This window comes from Microtus oregoni, unplaced genomic scaffold (assembly GCF_018167655.1).
Source record: "Microtus oregoni isolate MIOR12 unplaced genomic scaffold, Mior012 000021F_ref0000039, whole genome shotgun sequence".
In the NCBI taxonomy this organism is placed as follows: Eukaryota; Metazoa; Chordata; class Mammalia; order Rodentia; family Cricetidae; genus Microtus; species Microtus oregoni.
This window is the reverse complement of record NW_024543080.1, coordinates 18,674,248-18,695,636: the sequence shown is the minus strand read 5'-3', so window position 1 is coordinate 18,695,636 and position 21,389 is coordinate 18,674,248. Positions and strand designations below refer to the sequence as shown.

At 42.0% G+C, this 21,389-nt stretch overlaps 1 protein-coding gene across 1 annotated transcript in view; it reads right to left on the bottom strand.

Moving 5' to 3' along the window:
- The window catches only part of LOC121460625 (amidophosphoribosyltransferase), a 38,748-nt gene that overhangs the window by 10,526 nt on the left and 6,833 nt on the right, over positions 1 to 21,389 (bottom strand). Inside the window, exons 2-8 of the mRNA XM_041671059.1 lie at positions 10,492 to 10,558; positions 9,460 to 9,666; positions 4,743 to 4,855; positions 4,494 to 4,639; positions 2,979 to 3,051; positions 763 to 914; positions 245 to 372 (exon numbers count right to left, since the gene is read on the bottom strand). Of these exons, the coding sequence (XP_041526993.1) occupies positions 245 to 372; positions 763 to 914; positions 2,979 to 3,051; positions 4,494 to 4,639; positions 4,743 to 4,855; positions 9,460 to 9,666; positions 10,492 to 10,558 (886 nt within the window). The remainder of the gene's footprint in view (positions 1 to 244; positions 373 to 762; positions 915 to 2,978; positions 3,052 to 4,493; positions 4,640 to 4,742; positions 4,856 to 9,459; positions 9,667 to 10,491; positions 10,559 to 21,389) is intronic.

The window sequence follows — 21,389 nt, the reverse complement described above, 5'->3', positions numbered from 1 at the left end:
AACGCAGCCCCGCCACTCTTATTACTTCAGAGTCTTAGGTAGCAAACTCACATGTCAGCCTTTACCCACCACCCAATATCTCAGCCCACATTTTGTTGAAAGAAACGGCTAAAAATTCTTGAACAGGAATCAACATTAGACCCCAACATTTCCTTCTTACAGTAAGTTGGTGAATTTTCCCGTTCTAATCCGTATGTATTTGAAAGACAGAAGAACAACTCACTGAATAATTAAAAGTCAATACCTTTGCCGCATACCCAAGAGCTGCAGGTGTAGCCGACTCTGGAACCGTGCTAACCAAGTCTGCCTCCACAGGCGCTTCAATCGCCAGCTGCTGGCCACAGCGGTACCTTACTGTATAAACCATCTGGCCTGGAATGGTTGGAAAAGAATAAGATTGTCTTAACTGAGAACAATATTGGTTTCTAAAAAGCTGGTGTAAGGATTTTATAGATTGAACAAAAAATACAGAAACAATAAAGTAGAAAGACATAAACTAAGAGATTCAATTGTGTGATATATACAAAATTCCACCATAAAATGTATTTGAAAGTTATACCCTTTATTACAAAAAAAAACAAAGAAAAACAATAGAATGTAAGAGTTGAAAAGAAGGGTGATTATGATTTGCAGCTCAGTGACATATTCATAGCTCCTATTGAGCCATATGCTTCCCAAGTGCCACACAAGCCTTTGGCCAAGAACTGTCATGTCTCAATGAGATAAATGAAATTCATACAAAGAGTCAAAGAAATGACTTACCTTCAAATATACTGTCTGGTCTTGCAAAATAAACATATTCAAAGATACAAAAAGCCACTGGGTCTCCTTCAGACCTTGGAATCGTATCAAGAGTTCTGACACCGTGCCTGGATATTTCTACAATTTCTCCAGGCTTGACTTCATGAGAATATCTTAGAACAAACAAACAGAAGACATCTGTGAAATCTATCATTTTATACGATGAGTATATGCTAATTTTTATAAGGCAAAAGAAAAGACTATATAACCCTGCTACTCTTAAAATAAAAATGTTAAAAATAAGGGACTTATTTTATCAATAAAGGAGCCAGTCAGTACTTTCATTCATGTGCCCACTGACAAATCTTGATACGGTATACAATATAATCTATAATATCACTTCACTATGAAAGTAACTATGTGTTTTTTGAGAGGAGTAAAGATTAATTCTTTTTGTTGTTGTTTTTTGGAGACAGGGTTTCTCTGTCAGCCCTGACTGTCCCGTAACTAGCCCTCCTAGACCAAACTAGACTTGAACTCAGAGATGCGGCTGCCTGCCTCCTGAGAGCCAGATTTAAAGGCATGCACCATCACGCCTGGCTTACTTTATTCTTAAGAGCATGACCTAAAGAGGCAGTGAATTGTTCAGTACGGTTAAGGACAGTTGGTTCCAAGTCTGAGGACCTGAGTTTGATTGCTGGAGCCCACACAGCAGAAGGAAAGAACTGACTCTCACAACTTGTCCTCTGATCTCTCCACAGGTGCCCTGTGGCACCCACACCCCTTCACCACACAAAATAAAGAAATGTAAAACAAACAAACGAGAAACCTCTCCCCAGTCGCCCCTCAGGTCCTGGGATTATACTGCAACCAACTTTCCCTTGAGTGTTGGGATCTAAGCTCAGGTCCACTGCTCAGGCAGCAGGCACTTTACCAACAGAGCCTTCTCCCAGCCCAAGTCCCTACTTTGGATAGTAAGACTTTAGCCATTTTAGTAGAAGTGCTTGTCGCTAAATCTAAAGACATGGATTTGATCTCTAGGAGAAGAGAACTGACCCCTGCACGTTATCTTCTGACCTCCAAATGTGTCCTTCCCCACACAACTAAATAAATGTCATTATAAAATCATCAAACTAAATTGTCTAAGCTGGGCATTGTGTCTCAAACTGTAGTCCTAGCCCTCGGAAGGCAGAAGAGAAATGCCACAGATTCCAGGGTGGCCTGGGTTAGTGAGAGACATGGAATCAAACGCAAACACAGCCATACTTAAAAAATAAAAAAATCAAATCAAGTTGGAGACTTGTGGCATTTTGAAAGAAAGTATTTTCAGAACCAGAAAGTGGCACTGGGACATTAAAGTCAGTACAGTTGCTATGGACACTACTCACAGGTGCTGTCTTATAGCAAAGAAATTGGTCATGAAAATAATACCAATCACCTCCCTTTAAAAACAATAATTCCCAAACTCATTTCATTTAGTCTTTGTTTCTTTCAGAGTAGGGGAAGGTATTTCGAGACAGGGTTTCTCTGTAGAGCCTTGGCTGTCCTGGAACTTGCTCAAACCAGGCTTTGAACTCAAAGAGACATGCCTGCCTCTGCCTCCCCTGCGCTAGGATTTTTTTTAAATATTTATTTATTTATTATGTATACAGTATACAATATTCTGTCTGTGTTTGTGTGTCTGCAGACCAGAAGAGGGCAGCAGACCTCATTACAGATGGTTGTGAGCAACCATACGGTTGTCGGGAATTGAATTCATCACCTTTGGAAGAGCAGGCAATGCTCTTAACCACTGAGCCATCTCTCCAGCCCCCCTGTGCTAGGATTAAAGGCTTGTGCCACCACCACCTGGCCATACATTTCTTCACCTCTTTTTTTGGATACACATTTGCCTAAGCTGGTATTGAACTCCAGAGTTCAAGGTTCAAATGATTTTCCATGTTCAAAATCACGACTAGCCTGTTCGGCACTTATAAGGTGTGCATCACTATGTCTGAATAAAACAGTTCTATTCTTTCCCTCCCCCCTTCCCCTGTCCAATCTGGTTTCTTTGTTTGTTTGTTTGGAGGTGGGGTGACAGGGTGGTCATAAATAGAATTCAGGTTCTTCTTACACTTATAATCAACCTGCCTCAGGCTTTTGGAAGCCAAAACTACAAGCATGTATTATCAAATTTGGCAGAAAAATGTCCTCATGATGTAAAAACAACATGAAATAATAAAGAGGATACAACTTACCTTGCGCCAATAGAGAGAAAGTTGCCCGACTCGGAAGACACCACCCATCCTGCACTCTCTGAAGATTTCTTCTCTAGAAACCACAAGACAATCATTTCAGTCACTGGGTACAGGAACGTCTCTGTTTTCTGTTTGCTTTTAGTATGGCGCCCCCAGAATAGAAGCCCAAACAGAGTCTTGCACATCCCAGGCAAGCACTATATTAAAAAATTACACCCCCAGTTCCCACAAGGAAATTTTTTAAAAGAGGTTTTCAGGCGAATGACAGGGCTCACAGGTCAAGGGTGATTTTTTTCCACATCTCACAACTGAGATCAATCCTGGGAGCCACGTGGCAGTGGGGAAAGGAATCCCAAGCTTGAGCAGGAGGTCCTCTGACTCCCCCGCCCCCACCATGCCACTGCTATTTGTGTGGATTTAAACACAAAATTGTAAAGTAACTTTTAAAAAAGAGCTTTAAAAAAGGAAACAACTTCATGAGAATAGTTAAACATCAAATATATAAAAGGTATTATTAGCATCACAATAAAAGCAGCTGGTTCCAGTATGATATAATAAATAATCCAAGATTCCTGATAGCATTATGAGATGATTCGAATAATACAGACAATATGTCACAAAGAAAAAATCACTGCAGAAATAAAAAGATAGTTAGGCAAAAATATGAACTAGCAATTCTGAAAAAAAATAGGAATACAGTATTAAATACAAGAGGAGTCAAACACAGCCTGGGAAATACACTTTAAAACTAAACAAGGAGCGAGCCAGCGAGGTGGTTCAGTGAGTGAAGTGTTTGCTATGTGAACACGAGGGGCTGAATTTGGATCCCAGTGACTCCTTAAGGCTGAGCATGCCAGTGGTCACATGGAACCCCACCTCTGGGAGAGACCCAGAGAACTCACTGCCATCCACCCTCGCTGAAAACAGTGAGCTCAGGTTTCAGTGAGATCCCATCTCAAAAAGTAAAGCAGAAAGCAAGGGAAGACGATAATGGAAGTTGAGCTCTGGCCTCTCTCAACCCACGCACAGGCAAGCACTCCTCCATGCATTCATACATGTGTATGCCTCTACCCCATGCACACATCTTTAAAAGACATCAAAAGCTAGAAAGCTTGCTGTGAAATCATAAGGACCGGAGTTCCCATCCCAGCACCCACAAAATAAGCCTGGCATCCTGCACATCCCTGTAACTCCAGCTAAGGTAGGCTGCAAGCAACCTCCAAATGCAGAGAGAGACCCTGCTTCACAGGAAGAGGTCAAGAGTGATAGAGGACGATACCAGATCTAGACACAGAAACGGCACAGGGGCACACACCTACATACAATGTTATACACACTCACAGAAACTTTAAACATAAAGGAAATAAAGATACTGTGTTTTCTTTCCTCCCTTGCTTCCTGTATCCACAGATTTTGGGAGCTCATAGAAGAAAAAGGGAGAAAGGAGAAATCTTGCCAATAGAAGCAATGATTTTGAAAAGATTATTAATATCGAATCCTACTGAAGCTCATTACCTTTGCCATTCAAATCAGAAGCTGGAATAAGACGACCAATGCAGAGAGGACGATTTCCGTATGGATCACGCACTGCATAAATGACATCCCTGTGCATTATGAGCAGAGAGTATGCAGTGGGCGCTTCCTTCATTAAGTTCTTAATCCTGGAACCACAAGTAACTGAATGAATCAACCTGGCTGTTAACATGTTGTACAAGTTAAGCTCTCATAGCCAGAGCTGCAAGTGTCAGCTAGTTATATAGTTACCTTGCGACCCAGTCTGGGGTATCGTCTCGTTCCTGGGGAGGAGTGTAAGCAAGTAACTGGGTAATCATTTCACTATCAGAGGACGTGGAAAGCCCAATGCCATGACGCAGAAGCTATGGGAGAGAAAAGGCTCATAGTTAGACCGCTATTGTCCAACAGTAATAGAAACCAGACATCCTACAGATACGAAGTGACAACCCCTAAACCCCACTTACTGTTTGTGCATACTCGTGACAGGGTACTACTGCTGAGAGCAATGGGAAGTCTCCAAAGCCAGGCAGAAAAGGGCTTTAGCAGACACAAAGCAAAAGTGAGTATGGGTGGCTTGAACTGTGGGCCGCCTTTTCTACCCTCCATAACCCTGAAGAGGGCACACTCCTTCCCGAAGAGCAGCAAACTGCGCCCGTGACTCTCAAACTGAGTGCGCTGCTGGCATAAATGAACACCCATACTTGTGAGCACTGACAGCAGACAGGGATCAACACTTCAAAGGACGAAATGGAGGCGATAGCTAATCAACACCGGGTGAGTGCACTCTATCATCACGAAGTTCTGCACAGAATTAACCCGGAAGCTGCTCCACAAGCATGTGGAGGATAATTAGGTGGACACAAAAAAGCATTTTCAGTGGATAGCTAAATGGGTAAAGATAGGTCTGGAAAAAGTGATGTGTATATTCTTTAGAATTGAATTCTTGGTGATGACTATTTTTTTTTTAAAGATCTTTTCTTTTTTTTAATATTTACTTATTTATTATGTATACAATATTCTGTCTGTGTGTATGTCTGCAGGCCAGAAGAGGGCACCAGACCTCATTCCAGATGGTTGTGAGCCACCATGTGGTTGCCGGGAAGAGCAGGCAATGCTCTTAACCACTGAGCCATCTCTCCAGCCCGGTGATGACTATTTTTAAGCAGTCAACTTTGGTTATTTACTTCATATTCAAAGTTTTGGAATTGCCTAAATTTTTAACAATACTCATTTTCATATTTTCAATATGTGGACAGAGATGTACGTTATAGTCACTACAAATGCCACTGCTCACCAAGAGGGCACAGCAGAGCTGCGGGAGCTACTTAACACTACAATAGAAAACAGACAGGCCATGGGTAATGATGAAGTCTGGCTCTAGGTATTTGAAACCAACAATTCACTATCATTCAATTTCTGTAACAACTTACCATATGTGAAATATCAGCTCTAAAAATTCTAAACAAAATGTGCATGTATGTGGGTATATTAGCACTATACATGCTAATACTAACCACCACCTGGTCCTGAAGTTACCAAAGGAAGGTTACTAGAACTAATGAACTGGAGGAAGCAGAGAGCAATAACTGAATGAACAAATAGACCAAAAGGGGCTACCAGGAATATAAAGATGCTGCGTAATCAGCAATAAACTGATGAAATGACCACGTACACACAGAAACTGGACACCATTAAAAGACGAAGGTCCCCAACAACGTGCCATGGACAGGCTGCCTGAGCAAGAACTCCGCCCCGACCACCAGATTCTGGTTTCCTGTGCTCATTTCCAGTTTATACTTGTCTCAAATTTATCATTTTCAAGTTTGTACTCATTTTCCTCACATGGCTTCTTAAGTTTCAAAAACATAGAGAGTATTTTCTAATTCAAAACACCAGAATGCTCCAAAGGCTCCTCCAAAGGGCGAAGAGGTCACGAGTCCACAGCCACCACTCTGTAACCACACCCATTACCTATTTCTTTATTTTTTTATTTTTAATTTATTTATTTATTAAAGATTTCTGTCTCATCCTCCCCCCACCGCCTCCCATTCCTCCCCCTCCCACCAATCAAGTCCCCCTCCCTCGTCAGCTCAAAGAAAGGAAACTGTCAGGACTGGACACTCATCCATGATTGACAGCTGTCAGTCGTTTCCTGGGCTGGCCAGTGCAGCAGTTACCGGAGAGCCACCCAGTATTTGCCTGACGACAGCAGAAACAGAAGCAGAGACACCGGCTACAGAGCTGCTACTGTGATCTCTGAGGCCCCAGATCATGGCGGGGCTGGGAGGACCTCTGCTGGGAGTGCCACCTGATATGCAGTGCCTGATGTTTCCTGGAAAGAGTGACAGCCAGCTTCAGCTTTTACCATCTTCAGGGGAATCCTGAGAGTTGCCAAATAAATGGGTCAGGATAACGTTAGGGAGAACCAGGCCAACAGTGGACTCCACTGAGACTAATTTCAGACGGGGAGGGGAAAAGGGGTGCTTGCCAATTGCCAAGAACTCTCAAAAGTTCCTAGGCCCTGACAGCTTCAGAGATCCTTCACACAATCCAGCCTGCAGCCCGCACCTCGCAGCCATCTAGATATTCCAACCCCACTGCAGTTGTCCACAGCTCCCCAGGGCAGGAACTCTGCATCAGGTCAGGTAGTCCACAAATGTAAGCTAGGCTCCTCTCAGCCTCTGGGCGTCTGTCTGGGACACTTCCTGCCCACCGCACCTTGGCTGCAGCAAAGTCACCAATTTGATTAGTTTTGCTGCTTATTTAGGGCCTTTCGTTATGGGTCCAGTAGGCTGAGTGGGCTGTGTGAGGAACACCTAGTCCCTTGGGGTTCCTCATCCCAGGGACACCCAGCAACAACTCAAAGAAGGCTAAAGAGTTCAAGGGGGTGGTCAGGACCACAGCTACCAAAGACTTCAGAGATTTATAGAGACCTGTGGAAAGGGCTGGAAAGATGGCTCAGCCGTTAAGAGGACACAGATTCGACTCCCAGCATCCACATGGCAGCTCAAAAATCACCTAGAACTCCAGCACCCAGGGATCTGATGCACTCTTCTGGTTTCCTGAGGCACCATCATGTATGTGGGAGGACACATACGCTCAGACCCACACGCATATCCACAAAATCAAAAGGACAGAGGGCAGCATGGAGAAGGTGAGAGGCAGCAGAGCTGTGGAGAAGCTGTCAGACCCAACTGCTGGAAGGGTTCCCAGGCTGCCAGAAGTCACCAGCTGTGCCTACCCAACACTCTGAGCTCAGGGTTGTAACACTAGAAGCTGGGCCACGGGCACGTAAAGCCCAGGGTGGTAACACTGACCCCGTGGGCTCAGAACTGTTGATACTTTGCATCTTCATGACTTCTCCGTGAACAGAGCAGAGCTCAGCTGAACAAACCAACCAACCAACAAACAAAAAGCACACAGAATTATATTTAGCCAACATGTTAAATTTGTACCACGATATATAAGCTACACGTTGACTTGGTTGCAGTTCATCAGGTGCAAACACTACAGAATCTGAAAGACCTCCCACCTAAGCATGTCAGATAAAGATTTCTGAGTCTATAGTCCACTTTCTTTTTGCATTTTCCTGAGATTGTTCAGAAGCGGAAATGCCCGTAATCCCAGAACTTGAAAGATGGACCAAGGGGAGTTTCAGGTTAGCTAGATCTACTTATGTGTCCTGGGCAACAGTAAGACCCGGTCACGAGAAAAGAGTCAGAAATAAGGGATAACCCTAGACAAACCAAACTCCACAGATGCTTCGATCCCTTAAACACACTGACGTGGGCAGAGGACATAACTCAGTGACTCGGTGCTTGCCTAGCACACATGACGTCTTGGGTCCAACTCCCAGAAAGGAAAACTAACAAACAAAACCTACTTAAAATCCTCTTTCTACTCTTACAGTAACAAGCACATTGTAACTACTGTCAGGTTATTCAGGGGACTAACGAGGAAGAACACTATACATGTTCAGAATAGACAGTTTTCTACTTTCAACTCCAAATATTTTTATCTACATTTAAGAGACACAGAGAGCCAAAAAAAGCCAAACACACATCAATTTCAGCCTAATCTTTCCTGGCACAGAATCCCCAAACTGCCTGGCCACTAAAGAAATTTGTATAATAATATAATAATGTTATGTCTGGTGGTTAGATGTTCCTTGACAGTGTCAGGATACAGGGCAGCTACCATGGAAACCAATGGTGTGAACAGAGGGCTACATTCAGTCTTAGACCAGACCTCTAAGGAGAACAGTCCTTGAAGCTCAAGTTGACCAGCAAAGGTCAAGCTACAGGACTAAAAGACTGGGTCCATGGAGCTTCTGATTGGTGCCTGCAGAGTGGTTTCCAGGGGTCAATAAATTAATATGCATAAATTAAGCATTTTTCTGAGTTCCACGAGTCACTCCCTTACCAAGTGGAATCAAGGAGGGGATGTGGGAACTCAGTGTACAGCCTATAGGCCCTGAGTGCTCAGGGCCTAGACTGGAGTGGGCATCTGAACTGGGCTTTAGCCTCATGAGAATGAGTTCTAACATATGGGACCAGAGGGGATTGGAACGACAGGCCTCCAACAGGCTGGTTTAAGAAATTCCATGTTTGGTCATAGCAATATGCTGTGCAGAGTCTGGACGCAGGGAACAATGCTTAGTTTTCCTTTCACACAAACTCTGAACAGAGGACAAAGCAATAAGAGGATCTTGACAGCAATTCCTCATGCTGCTGACAGCCCCATAAATCAATGGTCTAAATCACAGCACTAAAGTGGCATTGCCTCCAGTCGCCTGGGGAGTACAAGAATCTGGAGTCAGAGCAAGCGTGCCGGGCAATTCTGATGCAATGGTTTCCTGAACAGAGGTAACAAGTGGCAATAATTAGAAGATGCCCTAGATCTAGATCATCAGTGTCTTTTCATTAACTATCATAACACCCAAGGAGCCAGTAAAGAACCCACTCACCTTTTTCCTTAACCGAGCTGCATTTACCAGTTCACCGTTATGGGCCACAGCTATTTTCCCATGCAGAGTTTCAACAACAAATGGCTGGCAACTCTCCAGCTCACACTTTCCCGTCGTGGCATATCTCGTATGACCAATTCCAAGATTTGAGACATACAATTTCTTCAAATTATCTTCAGTAAAAACGTCATTTACAAGACCCATTCCCTTGAGAAGTTAATGTAAAAGCAAATGTTAAGAAAAACCAGAAACTGGTATTGCTAATGACAAGACTAGGCATGGGCAATCCAAAACAGACAAGCATTTCATGGTCTTCTGTGCATCAGAATTCTAGTGGATTTAAACTGGACTCCAGGTTTTCACATTAAATTCATTTAGAACTTAGCAATTTAGTTTTCAGGATTGCCACAGCATTGAGACACTTCTATTTTATGACACTAACTATGCTGGGTGGTGGTGGCATACGACTTTAATCCTAGCACTCAGGAGGCAGAGACGGGCGGATCTGTGAGTTAGAGGTGAGCCTGGTCTAGAGCGAGTGCCAGGACAGACTCCAAAGTTATAGAGAAATCCTGTCTTTAAAAAAAAAAAAAAAAAAAAAAAGGATTCCTAAAAGTATTGAAACTGATGGACCCCTTGGCTTGCATGCACTGGTTAGCGAAACATCACTGGGGAAGACATACACCCTAACTGGACCAATGCGAGGACACAAAGCTGGAAGTAGACTGACCCAAGAATCATCCAGTTTGCTGATCCAAACGGTTCTAGTTCCAATTTTATTCATATCCCCACACTTTACTTATTTACTGACTTGTTTACCTAGAAAACACATCTACTGTGTAGCCAAGTCTGGCCTGAAACTCACTCACTGTGCAGAACAAACTAGTCTCAAACTCTGAAATCCACCTGCTTCCACATCCCGAGTCCTGACATTAAAGATGCACACTCCTGTGCCTAGCCCCACCCCAGATACCAATGACCAGCTGGCAACAGTTGGTTGTAATATCACCAGGATTTAGGGCTCACACTTACCTTATGCACCTTGAATGTAGGCACTGAACTCCCATCACTGGTCACAATGCCAGCGCTCTCTTGACCCCTGTGAACAAAGGAATGGATCGTCTGTCAAATCAGCAAGCTTCACGGGACTGCAGGTGCTCACCATCATGCATCAACACACCTCCAGCTGGGGGGCTGCAGGTGTTTGTGGGCACACAGGAGCACACCTCCAGCTGCAGGAACTGCAGGTGCTTGTGGGCACACAGGGGCACACCTCCAGCTGCAGGAACTGCAGGTGCTTGTGGGTACATAGGGGCACACCTCCAGCTGGGGGACTGCAGGTGCTTGTGGGCACACAGGGGCACATCTCCAGCTGCAGGGATTACAGGTGCTCCTGAGTACATGGGTGCACACCTCCAGTGTGCAGGGACCTGAAGTACTAATTAGCACACACAGTTCAAGCTTTTGTCTTCTGCTTTTCACACTTTGAAAACTTTCTCCAATAAACACCACTCCATTTCTCTATGTAGTTCTGCCTCTTCTGGAACTTGCAATGTATAGCAAGAGGGCCTCAAACTCAGAGTTAAAATACTGGATTAAAGGTGTGCACCGTCACCCACATGAAACAATGGTCTTTAAGTTAGCATGAGGTATGGAGCTCAGTCAAAATCTAATTCAATTTCTTATTATCTTCTGTGCATGGATGTTCTGCCTGCATGTATGGATGTGTACCACGTGGGTGCCTGGTGCTCCTACGGAGGCCAGAAGAGGGTGCTGTCAGATCCCCTGGAAAGGAAGCTGCATACACTTGTGACCTGCCATGTGGATGTTGGGAACAAACCTGGGTCCTTCCCATGCAATAACAAGTGCCCTTACACAATAAGCTATCATTCAGCACAAAATGTAATGCTTTTTAAATGTAGAGTTATTAATATTAACTATAAACATTTAAAAAATCCCCAAAGCCACTGCCAACCATTTCCAAGTAATTAAAAAAAAAACACTTTAAATAAAGCCAAAAATATATAAGAAAAGAAATACTTCAAAAATCGTTTGCATTTATTTCCTTTGCCCCAAAGGTAAATTTCCCCTAAAGCCCAAACCAGTAAGATTAGCAATCATTTAGGTCCTGAGTTCTTTAACCAACAAGCCAGCTCATTTGGCAGATGCTCAAGTTACTCCCTTAGGCAGCTTGAACCAGTTAAAACTACATCCTTTCAAGCTCTCAGGCACTGATTGACAACCAGGCCCCTAGTTTCCTAGGAAACACAATGTTAGCTAGAAATAGTGAATCATTTCCAGATCACTTTCAATATGGGGTGTGGAGTTGGAAAGTACTGGACTGAGGAGGAGATTAAAGCTTTCCTAAGTGTCTGGGCAGAAAGAAATATACAAAAGCAACTTTATGGATCACTGAGAAATAAAGGAGCATCACTTGTTTACATTCCGAAGGCTGCAGTCACTATGAGTAGACAGACTGGCAACAGTGTCGAGTAAAGTATAAAAAGCTCACGTATGAATACAGGATAGTTAAGAATACCCACAGCTCAGGAGACAGCGCTAGAATTATGAAGTTCTTCCATGACTTAGATGCGGTATGAACCTGCCACACAATGACAGAGGGAAGGATGGTAAAAGCAGGTTCCTGGCAACCCTGAGCTCAAGCACCACCCCAGAGATCACTGCAGATAAAAAAGAAAACTGTCTTGTTTTTCACTTCGTTTACACTTTCTAGCCTCAATCTCAGAGATCCACCTTGCATCTGTCATCACCACCTGGTCCTCAGGCTTCTCTAAAGCAGAATTTTAAATCTAGATTTAGATTTTAGAATTTTAAATTAAATCTGGAATATTCATTATCTGCAACTTAGCCTCAATTAATCGTGAAACCTGATTTTGAACAGTTTCAATGTTGAGAGTTTAAATGTGAAGACACTGGTTCTCTCCTTCTACATCATGGTCTAGGGGACCAAACAGGTCACCAGGCTTGGCAGCAAGTGTCCTCACCCACGGAGCATCATCATGACTTTAATCTACATCAGCCCACTCTGTTATAAAATATGCCCAAATCAGCAGGGATCGTCAGTTCCACCAATCCAATTCCCCTTCCCAGCAAACCAGCAGCGCCACCAGCAGCTGTCTCAGGGTCTCTTACTGTAGATCTTTGGCATCAAAGAGAACTGGGTATAGAAGAGCAGGCCAAAAGGTAATGAAACCGATCTAGTGTCAAGCTGGAAAGTAAGGCTGGCTCTTAACTTCAAGAAGCACAGACATTTTTTTCCTTGATAGACACTTAGTATTAATGAGTTCTCCCTGTTACTCATCTATACTGAAAGATCATTTCCAAGTCACTTGATTTGTTTAGTAAAACGTGGATCTCCAAGAAATACTGCGTTGTAGGTTCCAAGCTTTACTCTTTAACCAGGTAAGAAATGTCAGAGCTAAGCTGATACACAATAATGAATGCATAGAGCAGCTTTCTAACAAGACAACCAAATTCACATCTAAAAGCAAATCCACAGTGAAGCCATGTATGTTTAAATTAATTTCAATCCCTCACTGAAGAGAGCTAGTTCATACTTACTATCCCATCCCCTGTGGAAAGTGACTTAATAATACTGTGTCTGTGGCTGGAGAAATGGCTCAAATGGTTAAGAGCACTGGCTGTTCTTGCAGAGGACCTGGGTACAATTCCCAGCACCTGCATGGCAGTTTATACCCGTCTGTATGCAAATCCATGGGATCTCATATGAAATCTTCACACCAACCCACATAAAGATAAATTATTAAGAACAGCAGTGAAGCCACGTGGTGGTGGCGCACGCCTTTAATCCCAGCACTCGGGAGGCAGAGGCAGGCGGACCTCTGGGAGTTCGAGACCAACCTGGTCTACAAAGGGAGTTCCAGGACAGGCTCCAAAGCCACAGAGAAACCCTGTCTCGAAAAACCAAAAAAAAAAAAAAAAAAAAAAAAAAAAAAGAACAGCAGTGAAAATCCATCCAAAAAGGAATTAATTCAAGGTCATACTTGTCCATATGAGGGGAGGAGAGAAGAGATTGCAATAAAATAATAATAATACTGTGTCTGTTTATGCATCTTGTCTGAGGTATGCAATCCATATATGTTCTTCTCTCTCTGGCGGATACAGGTATCTGTACATTGATAATGGAAGCCCCTACTAATTCAACTCTTATCCCAACGTTAGCAAACAAGGGAAGGAAGCACTGGACTGGACCAGAAGTCTGGGCTCTCCAGGGCAACTGTCAAAAAATACCATCTAACAACAACTAGAGGGAGCAGTGAGAATAAAAACTGGAATAGAGAAAAACTGAAAGCAGTGCAGAACAAAGAACAAAAATCCAAACTATGAATACAAGATTGTAAGAACAGCCGAGGCCTAGGTATGAGCAGGAATAGGACATTTTTCACTGAGCTGGGTGCAATTCTGGGAAACAACAAAACACAGAAATCAGAAAGTCATGAATTCCAAGACGGAGAACAAGCCACAGGCTGTGCATGTGTAGGAATGGAAGAGGACCAGACAGGTAGGGAGGGAAGAGTACATTTAACATATCACACTATAGAGGGGTCAGCTGCATAAACTGAACACAATCCGAGTTAAAGGGGTTTCAGTAAATGTTACTTACTTAATGATTATTTTGCATAGATGCTACACAGGGCTTGTGGGGCATGTGTCACTGTGCACACGTGGAGGTCAGAACAGCTCTATGGAATGTGCTTCTCATTCCATCTTTACAAGAGCTCCTGGCAGTGAACTTAGGTTGCCAGGCTTGCATTCCGCTTACCCACTGAACCAGGAGGTGGCCCCTGAAATGTTTAATTAACGAGTTACTGAACTGATAATGAAGTAGAGCTAATGCATACTTTTCTCCTCTAAAATATAATTTTTATTTATTTATTTATTTATTTATTATGTATGCAATACTCTGTCTGTGTGTATGTCTGCCAGCCAGAAAAGGGCACCAGATCTCATTACAGATGGTTGTGAGCCACCATGTGGTTGCTGGGAATTGAACTCAGAACCTTTGGAAGAGCAGGCAATGCTCTTAACCACTGAGCCATCTCTCCAGCCCAATATAATTTTTTTTACATACTTGGAAAGGAAGAAAGAAATAAAGTAGGATTATTCAGAACAAATTTCAGAATAGATAAAAATTTCAAAGGCCCAACACGCAATCTCAGATCACAGAAATTAAGGTAAGCTGTCATAACATAACACAGTAAATCTAAAAATAGCAGGGAAGAAATCCTTAGGGGTGGGTAAGTCTTCGGTGAAACATCAGAAAATCCTTTCAAAGTCATCGTAGCTACAAGTACAGAGATACAATGCACACACAGGTAACGTAAAATGGACCAGCGGTCAGGAAGCCACCTTCTGTGTCAGTCTCTCAGAAGATGGACAGAACCCCGAAGCAGCCAAGCACAGAAACTGTTGCCTAAAATTGAAGGCTCGGGCAAGGTGGTCCTCAAGACCTCACCGTGCACTTCCCTAAAGATTGTATTAGTGGCTTAAATGGTGTGACTCTGTGTGTATCTAAAGAACCCATGAGGGAATAGCAGTTAAGACTGGAACACTCAAGGAAATAGAAGATAAAGTATATTAGCGGTTTATGCAGCTATTCACATTAAAAACTAAATGTAAGATGTCTTCTGATAAAGTTACCCACAGGGAGTACAGTGATGTTACTGAAAGGGGTGGATGGAGACTAGGTTGGAAGACTTGGAAATTTACAGATAGTCAATACCTACTAATGAACTAAGCCAAAATGATGCTTAAAGGAGAGGAATCTAAACACAATCACACAGAGCATTCGTGGTTTTAAAGTGAAATTCTGAAAGGGAATAAAATCTCTTTATGCTCCTATAGTCGCTGCTGGAGAAGGCACCAAGGGTGACTCAGGAAGCCACAAGTCAGAAGACAACAAAGCCCTGACACAGGAAAAGTAATGGTCCGCCTTCAGGTGAAGACAAAAGATTATTATATGTTACAGTGATAAGTAGACAAAATTGTGCCTCTCCGAGCTCCCAGGAAATTATGTATTGAAGCCCTAACTCCCAGGGTGATGGGATTTGTGGGAATGGCTTTGGAAATTGTGTTTAGATGAGGTCATGAGAAGGAGCATTAGGAAGGTTGGGAAACACTCAATTGTAGGTTACAATCAGTTCAGCACTACACTCTTCAAAAGAAAACAAACATTTATGATTTATTTATTTATCTATTATATATACAGTGTTCCTCCTGCATGTGTACCTGCAGGCCAGAAGAGGGCACAGGATCTCATTACAGATGGCTGTGAGCCAACATGTGGTTGCTGGCAATTGAACTCAGGACCTCCGGGAATGCAGCCATTGCACTTAACTGCTGAGCCATCTCTCCAGCACCTACATTCTAAACCCTCCTCAAGAACAGCTGATAGTAGGAATCACAGTGAAGTTGCCATTCTTAGAGAATAGGACCAGTAGAGGACCAGGGAACATAGCACACAAAAACCAATTTGATTCCACTTCAAGACAACAAATGAGCTGGTTCCATCCAGTAAGTCACTGCTTAAAAGCCCGTGGCTAAAGCAGCCAGGGAAAACAACTCCCAGTCTCCTCCTGTTACACTGAGTAAAATGGAATGGCTGGGATAATTATTATTACTTTGGATCTAAAAGAAAGATCTGTATTTCCTCCTGGGTTTGAAGTACAAACAAGAGGAAACAAAACTGACTCAATTCACCTCCAGTCTCAGTGGCTGGAAACACGGTATCTTGTGTTTTTCAGGCATGGCTATCTGAAGGACAGTAATAGGTCAATTCTGATTTGGAGGGCTGAAAATAAGGAATACTAAACAAGTACTGCACAAGCAGAAGGGATCCTGTTGAACGGTTACTCAGATGTTCAGCCTAAAAACCAACAACAACAACAGCAAAAAACTAAACAACAACAACAAAAAAATCCACAAATGAAAGGCCACGTTATTCATCTGAGAAGAACTCTAATAAAACATTGGTTGTACTAAAATGCCTTGCTGAACTTAAAAATGTCACTAACTTCTGAATAAAATTAGCACCGAGATGGCCAGCAGAGGGCATATCAATTGTTACTCTCACAGTACATATTTTGTATATTCAAAGTCATTCTAGTCACAAATAGCAAATTTCACAGCATCCCGACCAGCCTGCAAAGACCCTGGATCTGTTAGTAGACACTTTACTGCCCTGAGGACCGTTTGCAGTCAATAGCAACCACTGCAGAATTACTCATTCTGGAAATGTCTCATAAATGGTGTCATACTATATGGTTTTTAGCCCCTGGTTTCGTTTTTTACTTAAAATTAGTTTTCAAATTTGAATAGCACTGCAGACAGATTGGTATTTCCAATTCTCTTTTGTGGCTGAATACTATTGTTTTAAGGATAAACTAATTTTGTTCCATTCACTGGTTGACGGATATCACACTGAAATACCTGGATCCATTAAGGAGACTATTATTCTCTTTTCTGGGACACCCACTGTCCTTTGCTTTCATCAATGTGATTATTCACATATGCAGTGTTGTACAGCGGTTTATCTCTTCATTTAGCACAATGTCTTCCAGGTTCATGGACTTTGCAGGGTAAATCTGTGCCGCGATCTGCATAGCTGGTCCCCTGTCAACAATCACTAGGGCTCTTTCTGCCTTTAGGCTATTTTAGAAAACGCAGCTGTGAACAAGAACACTCACAGGTCTGGGTACCAGCTCCCGATTCTTTCGGGAGTTCACCGTGTGAAACTGTTAGGTCACATGGTAACGTGTTTAAGTTGTGTAAATGAGCTTGCACACTGTTTATCCTCAGCGAGTACCTGACTTTGTGTTGAGCCTGTTTTCCATTCTCTGGGGTATAAATGTTTTCCAACGACGGAACTATTTTACCTTCTAACAGAATCATTGATGAACCTACCCAGTTACAGTGACTTAAACAGATAGATGTCCAAATTTCCTTGAGGTCTGAAAATCATTTGACACTAAAACCGAGCAAACTTTGAGATGAGGGCTGAGTTACGAAGCGTTGCTGAGTAACACCTCTCCTCCCATATCCATATACACCAGCATTTATTAAGACATGTACTGGTTTCCCAAGACGCCCCCAGCAATTGCTCTCACTAAATATCCCAGAATAGTATTTTCTTTCTTCGACTGAGACTTTCTACATAAAAAAATTTCAACTTGAGTTTTTCATCAACGGGAGAAGATATTTTTACTTCTTTTCAAAAGGCCATGCTAACAATCTACTATTCAGCGTGTGTAGCTTAGCTACAGTAACAAGGTCCAGCTGGTCCTTACTTATTAATTTTGCGATAGGAAATTCAGCTCTTGGGTTGTTTTCAAGGGTCATTTGCTATCTGCAATTATCCCGACACACGCATTCTCAGTTAAAGGCAGACAAGGACAAAGCAACACTTTGCCTTTATTGTAGCTGTCTTAGTGTAAACACGAGTTGTTGTGGTTTCTTGTTCTGTTTCAACTTCAAGCTTTGATGACTGTATTCTCACACTGACAAATGAACACCCACATACATATGCTCCAGAAATTAATTCCTTCCTCACACATTTGTCTTTCCGGGAGTATTGACAGAGTAAAAGTGAAAAGTCCTGAATCTAAGCTGCAAAAACAAGAATAAAAAGAGCTGTAATATATTTTGAGAAGTCAATGTAACCTAAAAGCTATGCCCTTGAGCTGACGTTACTTCATTAACACTTGAAAACAAGGAGATTTTCCAGAGTACAAACTCTAATTAGTTGTGTTTGTTTATAGAGGGTTTCACGTAGCTCAGACTGGCCTCTAACTTCCTATGTAGCTAAGGATAACTGTGGACTTCTGATTCATCCCCCGCCACCCAAGTGCTATGCAGCACCATGGTTTTCCACACTTCGGGTAACTTTTATTTCAGCAATGATCTGAGTGCAATGCTGTCTTGCTATCTAGAGCCTCTAAGGGTTAGGTGCATGGCTGAAACCTAGGGAGAAGACATTAGATAACCTTCATTCAGGCATGCCCTACACTCCCTGTTGGCAGTGAGTTCAATGTTAATGAATCCATCACATTAAACAGAAACACACATAAAAGTTATATATTGATCTATGGCAAAAAATATAATCATAGAGGCTTACAGAATTTTAACTCTGTATGGTTAGAATCATAGGATTCAGTACTCAGGTCAATTTACACAAAGAACAGAATGGAAGAATATTCTGGCATATGCTTTGAATCCCAGAACTTGGGAGGCAGAGGCAAATGAATGTATAAGTTCAAGTCTAGCATGGTCAACAGAGCAAGTTCTAGGCCAGCCAAGGCTACATAGGAAGACATACAAAGATACTGTATATTAGCGGCCTATGTGATTCTACCTACGTGACTCCAGAGTGCAATCATTTAAGGTCTTGATGTTGCCACAATCTAAACTTCATTTTGGACTCGCTGTGCAAATATGTCCTTATTAGTCTGGGGTAATTCTCCTCATACCCACTTTTACATATACTAATAACATTTTGCTTCACTGGCACATTAAACAAATCATTTTTTAGTTTAAAAAACATTACAGGCATGGTGGTATAAGCCTTTAATTCCACTCTCAGGGGACAGAGACAGGTGAATCTCTCTGAGTTTGAGGATAGACTGGTCTACATAGAAACTGAAGGACACTCAGGGTTACATAGAGAGATGTTGTCTCAAAGAAGAACATTAGCTAGTTGATGGAGGCACACACCTTTAATCCCAGCAGAGGTGGATTGATCTCTGTGAGTTCAAGGACAGCCTGATATAAAGAGCTCCAAAAGCTACACAGAGAAACCATGTCTTGAAGTTAAAAAAAAAAAAAAAACAAAAAACAAAAACAAAACTTAAACGTCAATTTTCTAAACATCTATATTTTTCAAGATACTTAGTTACACAGTGCACTCAAGGCATAAGTCATAAACAATCCCACACCAGTTTGGAATTATGATTGATAGGGTGGTATTTATTTAAAGGGGAAAAAAATTACAGATCACCAATCCAGACGACAGCCCTCTGCAAATCAGGAAGAAGTCTAGTCGCCGAACCAGAGCAGGAAGTAAAGAGAGTGAGAAGGGAAGTAGCCACTTTTTTAAAGGGAGAGAGACCACGCCCCAATGGGCTGGTATCTCAGCGGCTATTGGCTGGAGGAGCGGAAAAACCTCCCGCAACAGTGCACTATTTTTAAAATACTATCCCAAGTATAGGAAAGTATAACTGAGATTGGGAAAACAAAAAGTACTACTATCAGACACTTCAATTCAGAATGTCACCTCAGGATTAGCAGTGCTTCCCCAGGGGTGCAAACAACTGACTGACTTGCAAACATCTCCTACACGCAGTAGAGCACACCAGATAAACCCATGAATTAAATATCTATCTAGTGGAACCCTTCTGAGTGAATACAGACCACTGTTTCAACATGAAAGCACAAACCACTAATGTGGTCTTCCTCTGTACACCAACTGCATTAAGGAGCATCCTTAGTTACGATGAAGAGCAAATGAGATCGTTCTTAGCCAGGCACTCAACAGACTTGGTCTGATAATGCTAGTCCAGGTCCAAGCTCAGCACACCACCTTGAATTTTAACATGGAATACGTGAAGATGCTGAAGGAGGCAATTCCAACATGACAAATACTCTTAGTCTCAAGGTTATGTTTTGGAGGTTAGAAATGTGCTCCGACAGTGGCTCAGTACAACCTTCAATTGCAAGAACAGATTAAATTTAAACTGCTACGCTGTTTTCTAACAGAGGAAAATAATGTGAATGCTGCCCTAGAAGACACATCAAAGTATTAAAGATTGGGAACAGGAGCTAGGTGGCTGGATTTCAAGTGTTCTTTTGATATTTTCTGTCTAAAACATGCTATCTTAAGTAGTTGGAAACTAGATCTCTATTGTGTGCTACCTCAGAACTTCCTTATTATACATAAGTCTGTGCAGAATATGCTATGAGAGAAAGAGAAAAATGTCTATTTCTTACCAAAAGAAATTAGTAAATAATACAGCTTTCTGTAGTTATAGAATCCAATGAAGGCAACCTACTGGTTTCAAGCAGATACATCAAGGGGCAGTCTGTCTTCATGTTAGATGGAAAGATCAACGACCCCATCCTGGTTATTATGATGCTCAGTGATCTATGGAAATCTTGTGTGTCAAGTGGATGATACTCAAACTACGAGAATCATTAACAAGTCTGAATAACTGAGCTGTGTTCATTTATAGATAATCACATTCCCTTACAAGATCCTGAAAGTTACACACACTCCATAACAGCAAATGACACGGGAGCCGGAAGCATTGGTCTGAAAACGAGGTCAGAGCGCGGATAAAATAAAGCAAATGTTCAGAGACTACAAAGGCCAAAGAAATATCTGAGGAAACTGACAGAAGACTGGCCAATTTGGGGTAGACAGAGACTGGAAACAGTGTCGTACCAAATACAAAAATTTAGAATACAAACATAGAATTTTGCAAAGAAAAATGATAACCCTCAAAGAATGGAGACTCTATGAAGAAAGTGGCTACATCCTAAGAAGCAGGATCCCTAGAACTAGAAATGGAAACATGGTAAGCTTTGCGATGACTTTAACAAAAGAACTCTAAGAACTTTCCATTTTGTATTTGTCAAAAAAAAACCTTCTAAAAATAAAATCCATACACCATTATTTTTTAATCAAATGATTATAATTATTACTAGAAAAATAGGTTCCTAATTTCAAAATTACATTCCTGACCAAAATACTAACTTGTCAACTCATACTAAATTTCTCTTATTACTTACATTTCCTAATTTGATATATGTGATAACTAATAATAATCCTTCTTCTGTCTGTTTAAGAATTATCTGAAGGTCATTTGGAAAGCCAAGGAACCGTGAGTGACAAGAGA